Source organism: Melanerpes formicivorus, unplaced genomic scaffold, assembly GCF_026170545.1.
Source record: "Melanerpes formicivorus ecotype bairdi unplaced genomic scaffold, bMelFor1.0.p_v2 SCAF_22, whole genome shotgun sequence".
Classification (NCBI taxonomy): domain Eukaryota; kingdom Metazoa; phylum Chordata; class Aves; order Piciformes; family Picidae; genus Melanerpes; species Melanerpes formicivorus.
The window spans coordinates 738,618-761,497 of NW_027142374.1; the positions used below are offsets into that span (position 1 = coordinate 738,618).

At 47.2% G+C, this 22,880-nt stretch overlaps 1 protein-coding gene across 9 annotated transcripts in view; it reads right to left on the bottom strand.

The window, feature by feature from the left end:
• MAP7D3 (MAP7 domain containing 3) overlaps positions 1–22,880 on the bottom strand; it is a 68,334-nt gene that overhangs the window by 31,519 nt on the left and 13,935 nt on the right. For 7 of the 9 annotated variants that reach the window (XM_068151772.1, XM_068151769.1, XM_068151768.1 and 4 more), the window contains exons 2-7: positions 17,747–17,848; positions 16,904–16,984; positions 14,641–14,804; positions 10,725–10,839; positions 9,732–9,764; positions 886–987 (exon numbers count right to left, since the gene is read on the bottom strand). In XM_068151772.1, the coding sequence (XP_068007873.1) occupies positions 886–987; positions 9,732–9,764; positions 10,725–10,839; positions 14,641–14,804; positions 16,904–16,984; positions 17,747–17,848 (597 nt within the window). The remainder of the gene's footprint in view (positions 1–885; positions 988–9,731; positions 9,765–10,724; positions 10,840–14,640; positions 14,805–16,903; positions 16,985–17,746; positions 17,849–22,880) is intronic. The other 2 variants (XM_068151770.1, XM_068151773.1) reach the window with 2 other exon arrangements.

The window sequence follows — 22,880 nt, forward strand, 5'->3', positions numbered from 1 at the left end:
CTCAGGCTGTGCCAGGGGAGGTTTAGGTTGGATGTTAGGAAGAAGTTCTACACAGAGAGAGTGATTGCCCATTGGAATGGGCTGCCTGGGGAGGTGGTGGAGTCACCATCATTGGAGGTGTTCAGGAGGAGACTTGATGGGGTGCTTGGTGCCATGGGTTAGTTGTTTAGGTGGGTTGGACTGGTTGATGGGTTGGACACGAGGATCTTGTAGGTCTCTTCCAACCTGGTTTATTCTATTCTATTCTACTTTGTGGGGCTAGGAAATAGTGGCAGAGCTGCAGGCTAAGGCTACAACCATGCCAGAACTCCAAATCAAAAAAATCAAACAATCTCCTCCCAAATGTCAAGAATTTTTCATGCACCCTTCTCTCATTTGGTTAAAGCAGAACTCTACTATTCCAGTGTGTGTCTACAGAGTACAGGACTGATGCAACAGAAAGATGTCACAACTAAGCTGATTTTCCCCTTCCCACAGGCAATCAAATGACTGAAGCTCTCTACCCCAACACGGCAAAGCTCTTATAATTTTCTGTACCATTTCTAGTTTGCCAAATTTATCAGGTGTGATTTAAGGCATGCAAACCCCCTCAAGATGATGTGATTTGTGGAGCAATCATTCCCCAAGATTTGACTGGAGTAGGGCAACTGGAGGGATCAGAGGTAACAAACCAGAGGCGTTTACCGTCGTTGTTCTCCTCTAACAGAGGTCACAGCAACCGGCTCAAAGCCCTCACCAGTCAAGCTGGATCGACAAATTGCACGAAACACATCTCAGATCAACACATCAAGAGAGTCACACAGTGAGGGAGGAAGAGGAGGAGCACTGCCCCTCTCGGCTCCCCGCTCCCCAGCCAACAGGGAAGCAGTAGCCACGGAGACTTACTTCGCTCGGAAGCGTTGAGAAGCGCCGCAGAGGACGACAACCGCTTGGTCATGACAGCGTCGGTCTGCTTCAGGTTTGCTGTGGAGGTGGACCTCTTGCTGCCTGGGGACAGAGTTGCTTACTTTAGAATCCATCTTTACACTTGAGCAAGCACCTTTCACACACTGCTGTGAGCTGGCTTTGGAAGTGTTACATCCTGAAAGCTATTTGCACTTTTGCTTAATGAGAAGGAGAAAGTGGAACGATTTGGGTTGGGTTTTCCCCCTCGCCTCTTTGAACAGACTTGGTACAATTAACACCAGCTGTAAGGTGCAGAGAAAAGGCACTGAGTTGGTGGTTTTTTTGCAGTGGAGCAATGCCAAAGTTTTGTGTGCATCTAAGTGATTGTTACATGGGCTTGAAGACCAAGGTGTACTGAGGGGGTGTGTGCTGTGACCGGACTGGTCACGGAGGGCAGGCAACAAACACTAAGGCTTGAAAAATCAGGCATGCATTTCATCATTTCTGTCTGTGCAAGCAGGTTTTTCAATCACCAATTAGCTGAACAAAACAAAACAAATGCTTTTGGAGGAAGAAAAGCAAGTCCTGAGGAACAGGAAGACAGCCTTCCCGTTTCTGATGACTTCCTGAGAGTTGCTTGTGGGTATTTTAGAAGTGTACAACTTATCCTCTTGACATTTCCTTCTTTTTTCCCCTTCAGCCAGTCCTTAAGCTCATGTGTCCTATCAATTTTGCAGCTCTCCTGAACTAGAATTGCCACAAGAGGCATTAAGTCTTTTTTTGCCCCCCTGTGTGTACACACAGAGGCGTGCATACACACATTAGAAACAAATAATCACGTCTCACTTGGCAACATCTCAGGTTTCCTACAAGCCAGATAAATACCTGCTTTTTTTAATGTCAAATAATAGACTTTCAGGAGGAACACTGCTGCAGAGTGTGAAAGCATCTACCTCTTTCTAGGGACACTTCCATCAGCAATGCACACAAAGTAGTGCAGACTAGGAACGATAAACACAAGAACGTCTATACATCAAACACAAAGCATCCATTTTGCTGGCATGTTGGACAGCAAGGATGATGGACATGGACTCATTAGTGCATAAGTACCAAAGGAAAAAGCAGCACTGCTCACCACACAGGCAGCATCTTTTCCCTATAGCCAGCACGTTACAGCAAGAGCCAGGACCTAAGGATCCCTAGGGACAGCCCTGCCATTGTACTTTTGACTCGTGAACTCAACCCCAGGCTTCCTGAGCTAGGGGCCTCCTGCAAAAACCATGTCAAGAGAAAACCAGCATCTGGAACTGAAGCTCCAAAGTCATAGAATCACTAAGATTGGAAAAGACCTACTAAAGCATGTCCTGAGGTGCCACACGTCCAGAGAAGGGCAACAAAGTTGGTGAGGGGTTTGGAACACAAGCCCTATGAGGAGAGGCTGAGGGAGCTGGGGTTGCTTAGCCTGGAGAAGAAGAGACTCAGGGGAGACCTTCTTGCTCTCTACAACTACCTTAAGGGAGGTTGTAGCCAGGTGGGGGTTGGTCTCTTCTCCCAGGCACCCAGCACCAGAACAAGAGGACACAGTCTCAGGCTGCACCAGGGGAGGTTTAGGCTGGAGGTTAGGAGGAAGTTCTACACAGAGAGAGTGATTGCCCATTGGGATGTGCTGCCCAGAGAGGTGGTGGTGTCACCCTCACTGGAGGTGCTCAGGAGGAGACTTGATGGGGTGTTTGGTGCCATGGGTTAGTTGTTTAGGTGGGTTGGATTGGTTGACAGGTTGGGCATGATGATCTTGAAGGTCTCTTCCAACCTGGCCTGGTCTGGTCTGGTCTGGTCTAGTCTAGTCTAGTCTAGTCTATTCACACATTTTCAGAACACCTCCAGGGATGGTGACTCCACCATCTTGAAGGTCTCTTCCAACCTGGTCTGGTCTGGTCTAGTCTAGTCTAGTCTATTCTATTTACACATTTTCAGAACACCTCCAGGGATGGTGACTCCACCATCTCCTGGGCAGCCTGTGCCACTCTTGCAGGAAAGAAATTGTTCCTATTATCCAACCTAAATCTCCCCTGGTGCAGCTTGATGTCACTTCCTTGTGTCCTGTTGTTAGTTCCTTAAGAGAAGAGACCAAAATAGGCCTCACTCCCCCTCCTTTCAAGTAGCTGTAGAGAGCAAGGAAGTTTCTTCTACGCCTCCTCTTTTTCAGGCTAAACAATCACAGATCCCTCATAAGCCTTTCCTCCTAAGACCTGCTCTCAAAGCCCCTCTCCAATTTCCTTGACCTGCTCCAGCACATCCCACAGGGTGAGAGGGAGACAGGAGAATCCCCAGTGAAGAAATTAAGACCTGAGCTTAGCAGATGCTGTCCCAACATCATAACAGAAACAAAAGGGAGTCATTTTATGAACAAAGCCTGAGCACTGGGCTAACTAAAACAGCTGAGAGGTTCCATACACCAACATCAGGAAGCTCATTCGTTCGTGCAGTTGGGTGTTTTGGAAGGTGAAGACTACCCTCTAGTGTCTGCTCTTAAAAAGCTCCTGCCTGACCTCAATTATGTGAGCCTAAGGCCTCCAAACATCATGGAGGTGCTTCATACAAATTCCTTTTAGAATAGAATAAACCAGGTTGGAAGGGACCTCTGAGATCATCGAGTCCAACCTATCACCCAACACCATCTGATCAACTAACCCATGGCACCAAGCACCCCATCTTGGTTCAGACTGGGACTTCAGCACTTGCACAAATTCAGAGATTGAGTCAGTGATGTAGTGAGGCTCAGGGGACAAGAATTCTTGGCTTGAGGAAAACAAAACATGCTGAGCAAAGTAATTCTTCCCCAGCAAATGAGCAAGTTCTGGAGGCGTTCAGTAAAGAGACAAGGGATGAAATTTGCACTAGAAGGCTCAAGAAAGCACAGGGCATAAAGATGATTGTTCAGAAAACAATCAAACAAGCCCCAAAACTCCCCAAACCAACCCTCCAAACAAAAATATAATCACAGAATCATAGAATTGTTTGGGTTCACAGACCATGCAGTTCCCATCCCCCTGCCACGGGACACCTTCCACCAGCCCAGGTTGCTCAAGGCCCTTGTCCAAACTGGCCTTGCACACCTCCAGAGAGAGGACATCCACAACCTCCCTGAGCAGCCTGTTCCAGTGTCTCACCACCCTCACTCTCAAGAATTTCTTCCTAATCTCCAGTCTCAATCTCCCCTCTTCCAGTTTCACACCATTGCCTCTCATCCTATCACTACGAGCCCTTGTCAAAAGTCCGTCCCCAGCTTTCTTGTAGCCCCCTTCAGGCACTGAAAGTCTCTGCTCCTCAGAGAGCAGTGGTGAGGGCAGGAGCTAATCTCAACTGATGCCTTGACAGAGAAGATGTAATTACTGAGGGGTATTCATACAGGTATTTCAGGTTTCTTTTTCCAGAGGAGTTTAGTTTGCACTATTCGGCTAAAACCTGAAGAAGTCAATGGCTTTTTGACAATACATTTGCATACAAATGCTCAGATGGCCTCAGCTTGATGGCCACACCCAAAGAGTGGCTGTCCATGGGTCCATGGCCCAGTGGAGGCCAGGGACAAGCGCAGTCCCTCAGGGATCAGTCCTGGGACCAGGCTTGGTCAACATCTTTGTGGGTGCCAGGGACAGTGGCATTGAGTGCACCCTCAGCAGGGTTGCTGATGACACCAAGCTGTGCGGTGCAGCAGACAGCTGGAGGGAAGGGAGGCCATCCAGAGGGACCTGGACAGGCTGGAGAGGTGGGCACAAGCCAAACTCAGGAGGTTCAACAACACCAAGTGCAGGGTCCTGCATCTGGGTGGAGGCAATCCCAGGCACAAATACAGGCTGGGCAGGGACTAGCTGGAAAGCAGCCCTGAGGAGAGAGATTTGGGGGTACTGGGGGAGGAGAAGCTCAACAGTAGCTCTCAGTGTGCACTTGCAGACCAGAAAGCCAATCAGATCCTGGGCTGCATCAGGAGAAGTGTGGCCAGCAGGGCAAGGGAGGTGATCCTCCCCCTCTGCTCAGCTCTGCTGAGACCACACCTGGAGTACTGCCTCCAGTTCTGGAGCCCCTATTACAAGAGGGATCTGGAGGTGATGGAAGGTGTCCAGAGAAGGGCCAGGGGGATGATTAGAGGGCTGGAGCACCTCTCCTGTGAGGACAGACTGAAGGAGTTGGGGCTGTTCAGTCTGGAGAAGAGAAGGCTCTGAGGTGACCTCATTGTGGCCTTCCAGTATCTGAAGGGGGCTACAAGAAGGCTGGGGAGGGACTGCTCAGGATCTCAGGTAGTGATAGGACTAGGGGGAATGGAATGAAGCTGGGGGTGGGGAAATTCAGGCTGGAAGTGGGGAGGAAGTTCTTCCCCATGAGAGTGGTGAAGCCCTGGAATGGGTTGTCCAGGGAGGTGGTCGAGGCCCTGTCCCTGGAGGTGTTTAAGCCCAGGCTGGCTGAGGCTCTGGCCAGCCTGATCTAGTGTGGGGTGTCCCTGCCCATGGCAGGGGGGTTGGAACTAGATGCTCCTTGTGGTCCCTTCCAACCCTGACTGACACTATGAACTTTTCTCCTATCTTACAGGACAGTTACTGCAAACTTTAAGGCTTTGGATAATTCACTTGGGGGAAAACATAGCTTTAAAAGACAGACAGGATATTCTTCAGCAAGTGCATCTGGTCATGGAGGCATTCACAGAGTATCTTTTAAAGAAGTAACTCAAATAGCTTTTGTATTCTGGAAGGAAAATTACCATCCCTACCTCAAGGGATTTGAAATGCAAGAAGCATACTGCAGTGCATAATGGTTTGGGTTGGAAGGGACCTTAAAGATCATCTAGTGAGATACCAAGCATCTGTGCTTCTTTTAACAGAAGAGGGAAAGCAAACTGCAGCAGCAAAGCCAAAGTAAACACACAACTGCCATGGAGCAAGGCTTGTAAGTGGGAAAGGAGCTGGGGAACACAGGATCTTAAGAAAGTGCTGTTGAGAGAGCAGCTCTCAAGCAGAGCTTCTCCCAGAGTTTCACTGAGAGAGGGTGCTGCAGCACTGCCTGTCTGAGGTTGGGTAAAATTAGGCTATGCAAAATAAGACTCTCTCTCGCTTCCTTCCAAACTTCTACTAGGACAAGGAAGTTCTTTATTTAGGAAGGAGAGACTCTGGCAGCCCAATTTCTATTCTAATAGCACAGCTTCACTACAGAGGCACCTGAACATCTAGTTTTGCTTTGCAGTCCTAAGCAAACCTCCTTTACAAGGATGCTTTATGACACAGCCCTGACACCACTTCTTGTAGGCCCACATCCTGCATGTTTCATCTCAGAACAGACAGCAATGCCAAGAATGGAATATTTGACTCTGGAGCTTTCACTGATTTTTTAATTTCAGAACTCCAGGTGGGTTTTGAATGCCTCCAGAGGAGACTCCATAACCTCTCTGGGCAGGCTGTTCCAGTGTTCCGTCTCCCTCACAGGGAAAAGGTTTTCCTTTCTGTTCCCATGGAACCTCCTCTGCTCCAGCTTGCACCCACTGCCCCTTGTCCTGTCGCTGGACATCACCAAGCAGAGCCTGGCTCCATCCTCCTGACACTGCCCTGAACCTCTTTATCACCATTAATGAGCTCACCCCTTAGTCTCTTCTTCTCCAAGCTAGAGCTACCCAGCTCCCTCATCCTTTCCCCAGAAGGAAGATGTTCCATCCCCTTAATGATCTTTGTGGCTGTGCACTGGACTCTTTCAAGCAGTTCCCTGAGGTCCTTCTTGAACTGAAGGGCCCAGAACTGGACACAATATTCCAGATATGGCCTCACCAGGGCAGAGTAGAGGAGGGGGAGGAGAACCTCTTTCAACCTACCAACCACACCCCTTCTAATACACTCCAAGATACCATTGGCCTTCTTGGCCACAAGGGCATATTGCTGGTTCATGATCATCCTTTTATCTACCAGGACCCCCAGGTCCATTTCCTATCCAAAAGGTCAGGTATCCAAATTTGATCTACTTGGTTGAACTTAGCTGCTTCTCCTCTAATTTATGATACTTAAGCACCTATTACTACATTTCACAAGGCTGTCTGGCAACAGGACAAGGGGGAATGGTTTTAAGCTGAGGGAGAATAGGGTTAGACTGGGTCTTGGGAAGAAGTTCTTCAGTATGAGGGTGCTGAGACTCTGGAATGTGCTGCCCAGGGATGCTGTGGATGGCTCTTCACTGGAGGTGTTTAAGGCCAGGATGAATGAGGCCTTGGGCAACTAAGTCTGGTTGAAAGGTATCCCTGCTCATGCAGGGGGGGTTGGAATAGATGATCTGAAGTGAGGCTGTAGCCAGGTGGGGGTTGGTCTCTTCTCCCAGGCAAGCAGCACCAGAACAAGAGGACACATTTTGAATTGATAAATCAGTATCAGTATCACTAAGGTTGGAAGAGACCTCAAGCTATGCCAGGGGAGGTTTAGGCTGGATGTTGGGAAGAAGCTCTTCACAGAAAGAGAGATTGGCCATTGGAATGTGCTGCCCAGGGAGGTGGTGGAGTCCCCATCACTGGAGATGTTTAGGAAGAGACTGGATGGGGTGCTTGGTGCCATGGTTTAGTTGATTAAATGTTGTTGGGTGATAGGTTGGACTTAATGATCTCCAAGGTCTTTTCCAACCTGGTTTATTCTATTCTATTCCATCTCTGAGGTCCCTTCCAACCTAAGCCATTCCACGATTATTACAACAGCAGCATGTTTCTTGGAAGGCACTTTATTTTTCATGTGCTTGAGTGGCACTGAAGATCATCCTCCACAGCCACAAGTCAGTCAAGACTTATTTCCTCCCATAAATCAGGAAAGAAGAAAAGAATGTTATTTTTTGTCTGTTGAAAAGTTTAGCTTTAAAATTATGCAAGGTAGAATGGAGGAGGAAAACAAATAACAATCAAGCCAGTGCTTTCCCAAACAAGTAAGGCAAAATGTGATTTCCTAGTTTCAAGGTTAAATGGCATTTGGGAACGAGGAATAGAGTACTTGGATTTCTAAAGGTATCCAAGGCAGATGTGTTGAACAGGTAAAACAATCCAAAGTGGCTAATTTGGGAGAACATCAGGGATTTGTGCTGTGCAGAGAGAGGTTAAATGCAACACACATGCTTCTAGTGTTGCCAGAATCAGCTACAGTAGTTAAATCATCCTCAGCCAGACTTTCGTTGCATTTTCAAGTCTCGTGCTGTCAGCATTTGGAGGCAGCTGTACTGAATTAGTAATGCTGGGAGCAGGCACAGATTGTTCAGAATTCAGGTTTAGCTGAGCCTCAGTTGAGAGCTGTCATCTTCAAGAAGTAATTTTGCTTATTAAACATGTGTATCACTGAACCAAAGCATTTCCATGAATGGGCTCAGCCTGTGTACTGGGAAGTGCCAGAAATCTAATGAAAACATATTTAATACATTACATTTGGGTTAGAAGAGAAGAGAGTAGAAGAGGAGGGAAGAGAAGAGAGTAGAAGAGGAGGGAAGAGAAGAGAGTAGAAGAGGAGGGAAGAGAAGAGAGTAGAAGAGGAGGGAAGAGAAGAGAGTAGAAGAGGAGGGAAGAGAAGAGAGTAGAAGAGGAGGGAAGAGAAGAGAGTAGAAGAGGAGGGAAGAGAAGAGAGTAGAAGAGGAGGGAAGAGAAGAGAGTAGAAGAGGAGGGAAGAGAAGAGAGTAGAAGAGGAGGGAAGAGAAGAGAGTAGAAGAGGAGGGAAGAGAAGAGAGTAGAAGAGGAGGGAAGAGAAGAGAGTAGAAGAGGAGGGAAGAGAAGAGAGTAGAAGAGGAGGGAAGAGAAGAGAGTAGAAGAGGAGGGAAGAGAAGAGAGTAGAAGAGGAGGGAAGAGAAGAGAGTAGAAGAGGAGGGAAGAGAAGAGAGTAGAAGAGGAGGGAAGAGAAGAGAGTAGAAGAGGAGGGAAGAGAAGAGAGTAGAAGAGGAGGGAAGAGAAGAGAGTAGAAGAGGAGGGAAGAGAAGAGAGTAGAAGAGGAGGGAAGAGAAGAGAGTAGAAGAGAATAGACCAGACCAGGTTGGAAGAGACCTTCAAGATCATCACATCCAACCCATCATCCAACACCACCTAATCAACTAAACCATGCAACCAAGCACCCTATCAAGTCTCCTCCTAAACACCTCCAATGATGGTGACTGCACCACCTCCCTGGGAAGCACATTCCAATTGCTCTCTCTGTGTAGAATGTCTTCCTAACATCCAGTCTGAACCTCCCCTGGTGCAGCTTGAGACTGTGTCCTCTTGTTCTGGTGCTGGTTGGACAGATCTGATTGTTCACAAATCCTTCATGGCAGAAGTATCAAACTGCACAAAGAAGCCATTCCCTTCCAGAGTGTCAAGAAGCTACCATTTGGTGTTGCAAATGTTACCTCAATTGCTGGTAAAACAAAGCAAAAAGAACAGCATCCCCAGCCCTACCATGCATTTGCTGCAAACTGGGGAACAATGAAAGGATTCAGAATTGCCCTTACAAAAAGGCTTTGAATACTGAACTGATTTATATTCAAATACATGTCACTGAGATTTTTCTCTTCTGCTCTCCCTGTGCTGCATCCACTCACCTTAAAAAGAAACCCAAGTGCACATATCCCTGCCCTGCAAAATTCCCTCAGGATGCCAAGACTTAAGCTGTGGTTCAATTAGCTGGGAGGGATAGTTAAAAAACACAGGGGGGCTGCTTGCTACTTAGGGAGCCTATTTGCTGGACAGCTGGCCAAGAGCCAGGAAAAGACCTTTGAAGAAGATGGCTCTCCTTAGTTCCACAGAAAGAACAACTCAAGTTTAAAAGGTTAGTAGTGAGTGTGAAACAACAGAAAACAAGGAACACTTCAGACATCAATACCATCAGTTCCACCTTCATCAGCAGTCTGTTGTTCTGTAGAAGAAGAAGGTTTGTAAGCTAAGTCACAAGGTCAAAGAGGAAACAATGCAAGTTAACCAAAACAGTATAAAATGGGGAAGCTGGCTATCATCACCATGATCATTTCTATCACAGCACTTTCAAACATGTCATAAATAAACACTTTAAAGTCAACTCACAAGCTAACAGGAGAAGACACTACTCAAACACGCTCCATGCAGTTCCACCTACCCAGAAGATTGCCTGAACTGCAGCTTTATTGCTATGTTATTTTATTCCTGGGCAGTAACTTATGTTACTCAGAGGTTGGGTCTTTCAGTTATGGCAGTGCATGAAAACATCCTTTCCACTGCAATCCTGATTTTGCTGGGCTGATCTCAGAATGGTTACAAGCAGAAACAGTTAACAGTGTGCAACAGGAAACAGCCTGAGCTCAAATTAAAACGTGTTAAATGCGTCATCTAATCTAGAACAGAACCTATTCCCTGAGGAGCTCAGAGACTGCCCACTGCAGCTCCTTAGCCATTAGTGGTTGTTCAAATATTAGTTGGAATTCTGCAACTGTAAGGGTAAACACTGTAGATGTAATAGAGGAGAGGAACAGAGCACAGCTGGGGGTTTTTGTTGTTTATCAGTCTCAGCACACTGTTAAATGTATTGTGTTTGAAGGACTCAAGATTTATTTTACTCTATGTTGCAGTTCCCCTTCTCTGATGGTTTCAGACTGGCAATGCAATGATGCCAGGTGTTGTATTGCCCATGTGGCTTCTTCTCTAGCTCTTACCACAGCAAAAAACCAGCTCTAAGTCTGAGCAGCATTTCAGGGCAAGCATAGATACGATTCTCTCCCCAGGAGCTACCCACAAATCTGGTTGGAAGACCCAAGCTGGGAAAGGATGCCCAGGTCCCTATGGATAGCACTGCACCTGCCAGTGCTGACACCCAGCATTCTGGGACTTTAGCTGTGCTACTCACCAGGTTTGCTCTCAGAATCTGGAGTTACAGAGCCTCCCCACGACCACCTCTTCTGTCGCGTCTCCAGTCGCTGGTTCCGTTCCAAGGTGCGATGCATAACAGCTTCGTATCGCTCCTAGCAAACAACACCTCCATGAAGCTTTCAACTGTACAGCACAGCCATGACAGAACACAAAGCAGAGATTCCCCACCCCAGTATCAGTTTAAATCTGCTTCACCTACCCTGTCTGACAACAGGCTTTTGTTGCAAAAGCTATCACACCACGAATGTTATGGGCAAGGAATGGTTTCAAGCACTGCAAACATTCTTAGGTTGAGCTAAAGCACAGATAATCTTTTCTACTCTTTGCTTAAAATAGCCACCAGATTCCCTATGCAGTAAACAACACTACTTACTCTCTAAACAGGGTTGAACCCCAGACTGAGCAAAAGGAACTGCTTAACCTCTAAATGATTGATATTCTGAAGCTCCTTCTACAAGGTGGTAACAATTCGTCATTATAAAAGATGGAGTCTAAGGTTGTTTGTATTTTCAGGGGGCTGTGCAAGCACTGAGCCAAGATACTGCCATCAACAGAGGTGTGATGAAAGCAGAAATAGCAAGACATGAATGCAACTCCAGGAAAGACCAACTCCAGACCACAGCAAAGAAGACTGAAAGAAGCCATCTCCAGGACTAGCAACTGCTAACAGGAGCCATCTCTAGGACTAGCAACTGCTAACAGGAGTGGGGGAGAACTTTAGCTCCTGTGCATAAAGATGAACTGCAACCTTGCTAGACTGCTTCTTCCCAGCCAGGTCATGTGTCAACCACAGATTTCTCTTCTAGAACAGTCATACCCCAAGTGATCTTTTGAAGCAGTGTTTACTGCTGGTAGGCTGCAGAAAGATACCAAGGGGACTCGTTATCCAAACATGTCTCTCCCTTGAGAGCACAAGGCTTTCACCTTCTTTCAACACCCTCTCACAACACAAACTAAGAAAGTCACAACATACAACAGACAAAGTAAACTTGGAAGGAAGGGAGGAAGGATTCCATGCAGTGACAAAAGATAAAATTAGGAGTCTGTGCTAGAATTCTAAGGCTGAGCTCCCCCTCTGTTAAAGAAACCTGAACTAGAGTTTACCTAAGGTGCCAGAGCACCCAGACATTATGTAATCTGTAGATGGTATTTCAGAAGGTGCTGCAGTGAGGTAATTCTTCAAAGTCACAGTTGAGACATAGGCTTCACTTTACAAACAACAACAAAAAATATCTTGAGCTCAAGATATTAGCTCAAGACATCAACACAGGAAGCTGCACAGCTGTGCAGAAGAACTAGGAGAAGGCAGGTAACTTAATCCTAGCCATGGCTATTTGCCTTCAAGACTCTGTGAGGCAGACAACCATTTTTCTTCCCCACAGTATTTGCTGCTGCTTCTTTTTCATCTAAGGAAGTTGATTAAGTGAGACTTGGCTGAAGTACCAAAGAAGAAAGTTGGAGACTTTGTGTTTTTCTCTACCCTTCTATCTACTACGACTGTAGGTGGTATTTTGCTGGCAAATATTGTCAAACTAAGATAGTTAGCTTCTTTGAAAGTGAATCTTTTTTACTGCACCAGTCAAGAGCTGTTTTCACCTCCTGGTTGAAAGCAAGGTTTACACATCAAGTGCACACTGTTTTCCCACCTGCCAGATTCTTCATGTAGAACTCTCTATGCACAAGGTCATCTTCCTCCAGGGACCAAATAAAAGACAAGGCTAACACAAATCAAACACTCCTGGGCCAGGTCTTGTCTTCCATCACTGGAGGTGTTCAAGAGGAGATGTGATAGGGTGCTTGGTTGCATGGTTTAGTGTTTAAGAGCAGGCTGGATGAGGCTCTGTCCAGCCTGATCTAGTGTGGGGTGTCCCTGCCCATGGCAGGGGGGTTGGAACTAGATGATCCTTGTGGTCCCTTCCAACCCTGAATGAAACTATTAAACTATTAGGTGGTGTTGGATGATAGGTTGGACATAATGATCTTGAAGGTCTCCTCCAACCTGGTCTGGTCTATTCTATTCCTCAATTATTCACCCTGGTAGCCACTTAAAACACAGCCACCATCCTCAAAAGTACATGAAGAAATGTGCTGTAGGCTTAGAGTTAACACCTCTTGGGAGTGTAAGGGATGGCTTTTTGCTTAAAGAGATGATACTGCACTGAACAGCAGTCAAGGCCCACCCAAACATTTCTGGTTGTCCTCCAGCAATGCAAACTATCCCATGAAGTTCCAATGGAATATCAATCTGAACACACCCAGAAGCTGACTATAGAAAGAGAGACTGGCCATTGGGATGTGCTGCCCAGGGAGGGGGTGGAGTCACCATCACTGGAGGTGTTTAGGAAGAGACTGGATGAGGCACTTGGTGCCATGGTTTAGTTGATCAGATGGTGCTGGGTGATAGGTTGGACTCAATGATCTCAAAGGTCTATTCCAACCTGGATAATTCTATTCTATAGATAGCCAAACACTAGCATACAATACTGACACTCAAAAGGGGTAAAAAAGAGGTATTGCTACAACAATGTAACCATGGCTGGGCTCCAAGGGAAGAGCCAGCCAGGTTTACGAGCTCTTCCTCAATGGGATGTGGCACTTGGTGCCATGGTTTAGTCCTGAGGTCTGTGGTGACAGGTAGGACTTGGTGACCTTTGAGGTCTCTTCCAACCTTGGTGATTCTGTTAATGATTCACAGCATCAAAGCACACCTCTCTGTCACATCTTTACTGCTGATATCTTGGCAATGAACGCTTTGCAAACTTGCATGACCCTTCATAGGCCCTAGAAGACACAGTCTTCAGAAAGGATGGCCTAACTCCATGTATTTGTCTCTACTTTATCAATCTGCAGCAAACACTCCAAGACCAACATCACCCAATGCAAGGCCCAAGAGTGGAGCAAGAACACTCAACACAGCTCAAAGCAGCAAATGGTAACAATTTTGTAACAGCTTATCACAGGATGGCAAACTGTCATTTAGAAGAACTGAGAGAATGTGAGCCTCTTAGGCCACAGGGGGCTCCCAGGAAGACAGACACAGATTTAAGGTAAGTCTAAGACCTGTCACCCATGTTGACTTAGAAAGGATCTACAAAGTGCACTGAAAGGAATCTAGAAGTGTGGGGTGATGTTTCTGCTCATGTGAAAAATAACCAGTGGCCAAAGAGCAGCCACAGCTCCTGAAGCCCTTAGTGCCTCAGCTATAGCTAAGGCCAGATCTGGGACAGGGAAGGAGGACTTGTCTACATAGGCCACTGTACAGATATGGACAATATTTATGTTCTAATAGATTCACCATTTCTGTAACTTTCTATTTCACACCATTTCAGAGCATAGAATCATGGAATTGTTATAGAGTTGGAAGGGACCTCAGGACCATCCAGTTCCAACCCCCCTGCCATGGGCAGGGACACCTCACACTACAGCAGGTTGCTCACAGCCACAGACAGCCTGGCCTTCAAAACTTCCAGGCAGGAGGCTTCCACCACCTCCCTGGGCAACCTGTGCCAGCCTCTCACCACCCTCATGGGAACAACTTCTTCCTAACACCCAATCTGAACATACCCATTTCTAGTTTTGTTCCATTCCCCCCCAGTCCCATCACTCCCTGACACCCTCAAAAGTCCCTCCCCAGCTTTCTTGGAGCCCCCTGCAGATACTGGAAGGCCACAAGGTCTCCTCGGAGCCATCTCTTCTCCAGACTGCACAACCCCAACTCCCTCAGTCTGTCCTCACAGCAGAGCAGCTCCAGCCCTCTGCTCATCCTCGTGGCCCGTGGCCCTTCTCTGGACACCTTCCAGCACCTCCAGATCCCTCCTGTAATAGGAAGCATGGTAATGTAGGAAAGCAACATAAGAGTTTCTTTCAAACTACAGAACTCTGACATGTGGTACCTTTTCCTCCTCTATTTTCTGTTTTCTCTTTTCTTCTACTGCTGCCCTCCGTTGCTCCTCTTTCTGCTTCTGTTCTTTCAGCTTCCTCTGCCTTTCTTCTAGCTGTTTTTCATACTGGAGTTTTGCTTTTCTCTCCTTTTCCAGGATCTGGGTCTCTTTGGCAGCTGTAAATTGTGAAGCAAATGAGGAAGGTAAAACTATTTGTTGCCATTAAAACACAAGTCACAGGTGAGAGACTAGAAAGGAAACCATCACTACTTGATGTTAAAACCTACAGCAGGAGTAGCTTGCAGAGCTGGATGACATTGCACATGATGACAGAGGAGTCTTTCATTCTGCCCCAGGTTAGGCTGCAATTAGAACCTTTCCTGCCATTAGACTTTTACTGTCTAGACAGGCATGTCAGGATATGCACACACCCTGTGTTAAGCACATACTTTGCTTGCCATCACAATGGCAAGCTGAGTTGTCAGAAGGCAGAATTTTCCATGTTGTGATTTTTTATTGCAAAGAAACTAGAAGTGGGTAGATTCAGATTGGATGTTAGGAAGTTCTTCCCCATGAAGACACTGGCACAGGTTGCCCAGGGAACAGGTAGAAGCCTCATCCCTGGAGGTTTTTTAAGGCCAGGCTGGATGTGGCTGTGAGCAACCTGCTGTAGTGTGAGGTGTCCCTGGCCATGGCAGGGGGGTTGGAACTGGCTGAGCCTTGAGGTCCCTTCCAACCCTGACAATTCTATGATTGGTTTATTTTTAGAACAAGATTTCATGAAAATGTTTAAAGCACCAAGTAATAAGCTGTGAAAAGCTCACAGTTACTCCATCTGAGTTCAAAATAGTTAGGTCACTACTCCCCACAGCTTCCACCTAGGAAAAGCTGTGTGCAGTTTAACAGGAAGCTTCAGGTCCTGTGACCAAAAGCAGGTGGTTGAATCCACAGTGGTAATCATTTTCCATGGCTAGGCAGACAAAATGAGCTGAGAGGCCAGATAATTACAGCAACAACTCACAGGCAGCACAGAGCATGGTGTGCTCTAGAAAGTGAATCCCATCCAACTGAGCATTTCACCAACCATCAGCTGTTCTGGATGATGTACGGAAGCCTACAATGGTTTGGGTCAGAAGGGACTTCCAAAGGTCACCTAGTCCTATCTCCCCTGCAGGGACCAGGCTGCTCAAAGCCATTTTGAGTCTTACCTTCAATATCTCCAGGGATGGGACCTCAACTACCTCCCTGGGCAACCTGTTCCAGTGTCACACCACCCTCATGCTGCAGAATTTGTTCTTAACATCCAATCTAAATCTGCTCTTCTCTAATTTCAAACCCTTGGCCCTCATCCTATCACTGCAGGCCTTTGGAAACAGTCCCTCTGCAGTGTTCAGGTACTGGAAGGCTGCTGTTAGGTCTCCCTGGAGCCTTCTCTTCAGGCTGAACAACTCCAGCCTGTCCTCTCAGGAGAGGTGGCTCCAGCCCCCCTCCAGTCATCTTCATAGCCCTCCTTTGTGGCATCTACACACAAGGCCCTTAAAATATTTCTGATCTGTGTCCTAGTCCTATTCTCTCTTTCTGTTAGGGTGACAGAATCCTTCCTGCTGCTGTGTCTTTGCTCTCTTATGTTAAGAAACAAACACACAGGCCAGAGAGACACCACTCCTCACAATCTGGGAGACCAAGCAGCAGGACTGCAGGGCATACTGTTACCCTTTCACCTGCTGCTGCACATACATGCACTGATTCACATCACAGCATAAAGCTGGGCAAGAGTTCTATGTTCTTCTCTAGGCCTCAGATTCCTTGCTGAGATAAAGTGTATAGTGCTGACACTTCATGTCAGGACCCATGTCAGAGTGCTAGGAAACAAGGGAAGCAGTGTTCACAGAAGAAAAGCCATTCAGCTAGCTAAACCTTTTCTGGTTTTCTCTGAATCAGCATTCCCCAAACTTCAGCCTTCAAGGAGACAGGCAACAACTCTAAGCATGAAAGTTTTACTCTCAGGAGTGTTTTTTGCTAAGGCTTTCAATGAGTAGTTGGCTTAATTTGCTTGGTGGTCCCTAAGAAATGGAAGGTCAGATGTGCCAAGGAGCTTCAACAAGCTCAAACCTTCTGGCAAGTTTTCTTTAATACTCCTCCATTTAGGTTCACAGGTGGTCTGTGATACAAGGCCAAGAGCAGACATCCTCTTGTCAGCAAGGAGCAAGGAGTGAGGTATTCCTTTCTCACAACCAGGTTAGGAAATGCTATTTAAAGAGAGAATCAAAAATACCATGTTGCTTTTCTCTCTCTTCTCTACGCTCCCTGGCCAGCCTTTGTCTTTCTTCTGTTCTCAGAGTGGAGCCATCTATCACTGTCAGAAGGAAAAGTGGAGATCCATCAGTGTGAGTTATTGTGAACATTCAAAGCCAAAAGTCTTTAAAATCAAATGCAGCTTGTTGAGAGATACACATTACCAGACAGGAAGCTGAATCCCTTCCTTTCCCCCCACCCCCTTTCCATTCCCTCCCAGCAACCAATCCCCTATTTTTAACAGGTGCAGCAAAAAGCAAACACAGGATTAAAAGGGCCAAGGCCTGGAGTCAAATGCAAGCCTGAGCAGAAGTCACATGTGTGAGAACAGACCCTTATTGCATATTCAGTTCTGCTCCTCACTCTTCTATGTATTAACTCCTCTGATCAAGAATTACAACAACCTGGGAGAACTCAGTCTGAGAACAGATAGCTCACCCATTATGACAAACCCAAAGTGCAGCAGCAGAGCCAGTTTGCAGGCTAAGCAGAACCAAGACTGTTTAAGTCCTTGCAGCTATAAAAACCTGAATTTCAGCAAGCAATGACCTGGTAACCTGACCAGAGCACCAAAAATGTGTCTTTGTTGTTAGGCCTCACTGAGAAGTTAGAACAACTTTACCAACTGAACTCTGAGAGACTTAGGAGCAACAGTCTGTCATTAAAAGCAGACCTGCAACAAACCTATGAACCATCTACCAGGTCTTTATGCTCCATGAACAAAGAGGAGCAAACTTTGATTTAAAAGATGTTTCATTCATTCCCTATTAACTCTCCCTGGTGAGCCCAGTACTTCATTGAAAACAAGGATCAATAATTATACCTGGTTTAGTTGCTGTCTTTATGTTTATTGAGGTCTGGACTGCATGAGGGCTAATGCCACTTTGGATTCTTCTTTCTTCTGCTATGGCTTGGGCTGCAGCAACTGTGAGGAAGAAGGGTTCCATATCAACAAAAACTCTGCAACCCAAACTCAGAAAAGAAACACATGACATTCTATCTGAGGTTGCAAAGCCTTTTATCAAACAACTAACTTGGGACTACTCAACTTGTAAGAATGACTGAAAAAAACCAACACTGACTGAGACTTCAGACATGGCAGAGCTTTTCTGTGTGAGAAACACACTCACAAAATGATATTTGCAGGTTGAGAGAGTTGGGTTTGTTCAGCCTGCAAAAGAGAAGGCTCCAGAGATACCTTAGAGCACCCTCCCATTATTTGAGGGGGACTAAAGGAGAGCTCAAGAAAGGGACTTTTGACCCAGGCATGAAGAGACAGGATGAGGAGCAGCAGCGAATAGAATAGAATAGACCAGACCAGACCAGACCAGACCAGACCAGGTTGGAAGAGACCTTCAAGATCATCACGTCCAACCTATCATCCAACACCATCTAATCAAATAAACCATGGCACCAAGCAACCTATCAAGTCTCCTCCTGAACACCTCCAATGATGGCGACTCCACCACCTCCCCAGGCAGCCCATTCCAGTGGGCAATCACTCTCTCTGTGTAAAACTTCCTCCTGACCTCCAGCCTAAACCTCCCCTGGCGCAGCCTGAGACTGTGTCCTCTTGTTCTGGTGCTGGTTGCCTGGGAGAAGAGACCAACCCCCACCTGGCTACAACCTCCCTTCAGGTAGCTGTAGAGAGCAATAAGGTCACCCCTGAGTCTCCTCTTCTCCAGGCTAAGCAACCCCAGCTCCCTCAGCCTCTCCTCACAGGGCTGTGTTCCAAGCCCCTCACCAACTTTGTTGCCCTTCTCTGGACACCTTCCAGCAACTCAACCTCCTTCCTAAACTGAGGAGCCCAGAACTGGACACAGGACTCGAGGTGTGGCCTAACCAGTGCAGTGTACAGGGGCAGAATGACCTCCCTGCTCCTGCTGGCCACACTGTTCCTGATGCAGGCCAGGATGCCATTGGCCCTCCTGGCTGCCTGGGCACACTGCAGGCTCATGTTCAGCCTACCATCAACCAGCACCCCCAGGTCCCTCTCTGCCTGGCTGCTCTCCAGCCACTCTGACCCCAGCCTGTAGCACTGCCTGGGGTTGCTGTGGCCAATGTGCAGAATCCGGCACTTGGATGTGTTCAATCTCAAGATGGAAGAAGCTGGATTTAGATTAGACATTAGGAAGAATTCCCCACGAGGGTGCTGAGGCACTGGAAAAGATTGCCCAGAGAAGTCCTGGAGGCTCCAAGCCTGCAGTTGTTCAAGGCCAGGCTGGATGGGACCTTGAGTAACTTGGTTGGGAAAGGTGTCCCTGCCCACTGCAGGGGGGATGGAACTGGCTTATCTTCAAGGTCTTCTCCAACCCAAACCAGTCTGTGTTGCAAATGGACTACAGAGTTGGAACTCACAAATCTATGAAATAGCTTTCCTGTGAAGAAAAGGAGTATCTATCAAAGTGATCAGTCTGACTTACACCTCATAGTAAAACCTCTTTGCTACCACACATGTATTTTCAGGCTGAGCACATACAGGCAGCAGTCACTCAGCACTGGCAAGAGCCATACTCAGGTGAAACCGAAGCAGGGAAAGGCTTAAGAAGACATTTCATTATTTCATTACATGAAACAAAGTGAATTTGCTGAATAAACCAAACTCTTGGGGGCTGCTTGCAGTGTACTTACACAGCTGGATCTTTAAAAGGACATTTTGATCATAGATTAGCCTCCAGAATGGCAATTTGAGTATTTGTGCAGAGACTCCTTCACCTTGACTCAGGTTTCACCAAGGTGAGCACAGTGAACTGCTGGGCTAGGACTCCCCACTCACACAGAAATGAAATGCTAGCAACACTCATGATGCTAAACAACAGAAGCCATTAAGAAGTCAGAGAGAGTAAATGTACTGTATGGCATTGCACAGATGTTCTTTACTCTGGTATCAGCTTTCACTTTAACTAATCACCCTTTAGGGTGTGAAGTGCTCCAGGGAAATCAGGCTGGGTAACCTGTAGGACAGCATTACCCCATTTCCCTGCACAGCTTTGATCAGGAGTGTCCTCACACAAGTGACACCTTGTTCTCACCTTGGCTGGCAGATATGGGGGAGATCAACCTGGATCTTGCAGCAAAGCAAGAGAGCACACCGTGCAGTCAAGCAGACATGAGAAAGCAGATGCCTGTCTCCCACAGAGAAAGCAATCCACAGAAGCAACACCCAACTGTGCCCTGCTTTCAGGCAGGAAGAGTACAATTTGGTGCCACACTTGAAAAAAAGGCCACAGCTTTGTCAATGGTCTCAGGCTTCCCTTCAACAGAGGAGTGCAGAATGCAAAGGAGGAAGGAAGAGTCTCCCTCTTCTCCATGCATTGCCATGACAACTAGTTGTGTTATGGTAATAACCCTCCCCAAGGCTGTGCCCAAGAACAATCACCTCAAAGTGTTTAATCCCATGCGATGCCAGTGATAAATGCCCATTACAATACTTATTCAGCAACTCTAAATTGTCACCCCCAGCTGTTGCCACATCTTGAATTAATTCTTCATTGCAGCACCAAAGAAAAGTCTTCCTCAGTTCCATCCCATGCATCTCTGAGGAGCTTTTCTAACAAATCAGAGACCAGATACCCACTGGCATGGTAAGATGACCAACTGGTAAAGAGAACAGCTCCAAAGGGGCTCACTCTCTGATGGGCAAGCTCCAAAGGGGCTTACTCTGCAGACCAAAAGTCAGTCAAGAAGCTGATTTTCTACACTGCTGCATGCCACACAGATGGGAATCCATCCTCCAAATTCACTAAGTGCAGAACAGCAAAACTGGCCTCAAAACCATCAGATGTGAAAACAGCCTGAGGAAAACCAATCCACTACAGGTTCTTCTGAGAGCAAACATCACAGAATCACCAAGGTTGGAAGAGACCTCAAGGATCATCAAGTCCAACCTGTCACCACAGACCTCATGACTAAAACCTGGCACCAAGTGCCACATCCAATCCCCTTTTGAACACCTTCAGGGGTGGTGACTCCACCACCCCCCTGGGCAGCACATCCCAATGGTGAAAAACCTTCTCCTCACCTCGAGCCTAAACTTCCCCTGGTGCAGGGCACTGATACTGTGCGATGCCTTTGTGGATCACAAAGACTGATGCTGGTGGAGAAGTTCAACATGAGCTCTCAGTGTGCACTTGCAGCCCAGAAAGCCAATCAGATCCTGGGCTGCATCAGGAGAAGTGTGGCCAGCAGGGCAAGGGAGGTGATCCTCCCCCTCTGCTCAGCTCTGCTGAGACCCCACCTGGAGTACTGCCTCCAGTTCTGGAGCCCCTATTACAAGAGGGATCTGGAGGTGCTGGAAGGTGTCCAGAGAAGGGCCAGGAGGATGAGCAGAGGGCTGAAGCACCTCTGCTATGAGGACAGACTGAAGGAGTTGGGGCTGTTCAGTCTGGAGAAGAGAAGGCTCCAAGGTGACCTCATTGTGGCCTTCCAGGATCTGAAGGGGGCTACAAGAAGGCTGGGGAGGGACTGCTCAGGATCTCAGGTAGTGACAGGACTAGGGGGAATGGAATGAAGCTGGAGGTGGGGAGAGTCAGGCTGGAGGTGAGGAGGAAGTTCTTCCCCATGAGAGTGGTGAAGCCCTGGAATGGGCTGTCCAGGGAGGTGGTTGAGGCCCTGTCCCTGGAGGTGTTTAAGCCCAGGCTGGCTGAGGCTCTGGCCAGCCTGATCTAGTGTGGGGTGCCACTGGCCATGGCAGGGGGTTTGGAACTAGATGATCCTTGTGGTCCCTTCCAACCCTGACTGATACTATGATACTATGCAATAGAATCTTCTTCAAACACTATTTAAGTGAAATACAGAAGCCCAGCTGCATCTTTCCTCCAGCCTCCACCAGCAAAAGGGAGAAGAGGCAGGAGGAGAGGCAGACTGAGCCAACTCAGAAATGAGCCCACCAGAGTAATTTTGCCCTACACCAGGCTTAGTTAAGACCAACACTGGCATTTTGCCTCAACTCTCAAAGTTCAAACACCCCAATTTCTGCAACAGAGTGACAGTAAACAGCAAGCTGCAACTCAGACAGGCACAATGTTCACCTTATTTTTACTTGCAGAAGCAGTTTATTAATAGCTATCTTGCTGAGCAAGACAATCATGCCAGGGGATTATGGCTTTATTCATTTAAAAACAAACAAACACTTGAAGAATGCTCATGATTAGAAAGCACTCATTAAAAAGTCATAGCTGGAAAGCAATTAGTCAGTTCATCTTCACTAATTAAGGGTTGCAAAGAATTACTTGGGAGGTGCTACAGAAGGGGGGGAAAGTGGGTTACAGCAAACAGTTCAGCCTGAAAGGACACAGAGGTGGGAAAAAAAAGTCCAGAAATACTTAGCCAAAGGATTGTTTTTTTAATGCCAATTCAAATATTTATATTCACTGCTCACTGCTTTGTTTTTTTGTTTGCACAGAACCCTCCTGCTTACAAATTGGCAGCAGCAGATTTCAGGGCTCTGGGGGTGCACCCCCGTGTTACATCGAAGCCATCCATTTAACTAAGGGCAAGGACTGCACCAAGGGATCTGAACAAAGGGGTTATTGACAGGGGAACAGCCACCACATCAGATGCACCCCCGAAGATGTGGGAGCTCAATTTCACCAAGTCTCAGGTCAACAGACAGGTTTAGCAGCCCTTGTCAACTGCACGGTACATTTGCAAGGGGAAACTGATTTCCCAAATCCAAATGCTACTACAGTAAAAGAAAATGAATAGAATAGAATAGACCAGGTTGGAAGAGACCTTCAAGATCGTGTCCAACCCATCAACCAATCCAACCCACCCAAACAGCTAACCCATGGCACCAAGCACCCCATCAAGTCTCCTCCTGAACACCTGCAGTGATGGTAACTCCACCACCTCCCCAGGCAGCCCATTCCAATGGGCAACCACTCTCTCTGTGTAGAACTTCTTCCTAACATCCAGCCTAAACCTCCCCTGGCACAGCTTGAGACTGTGTCCTCTTG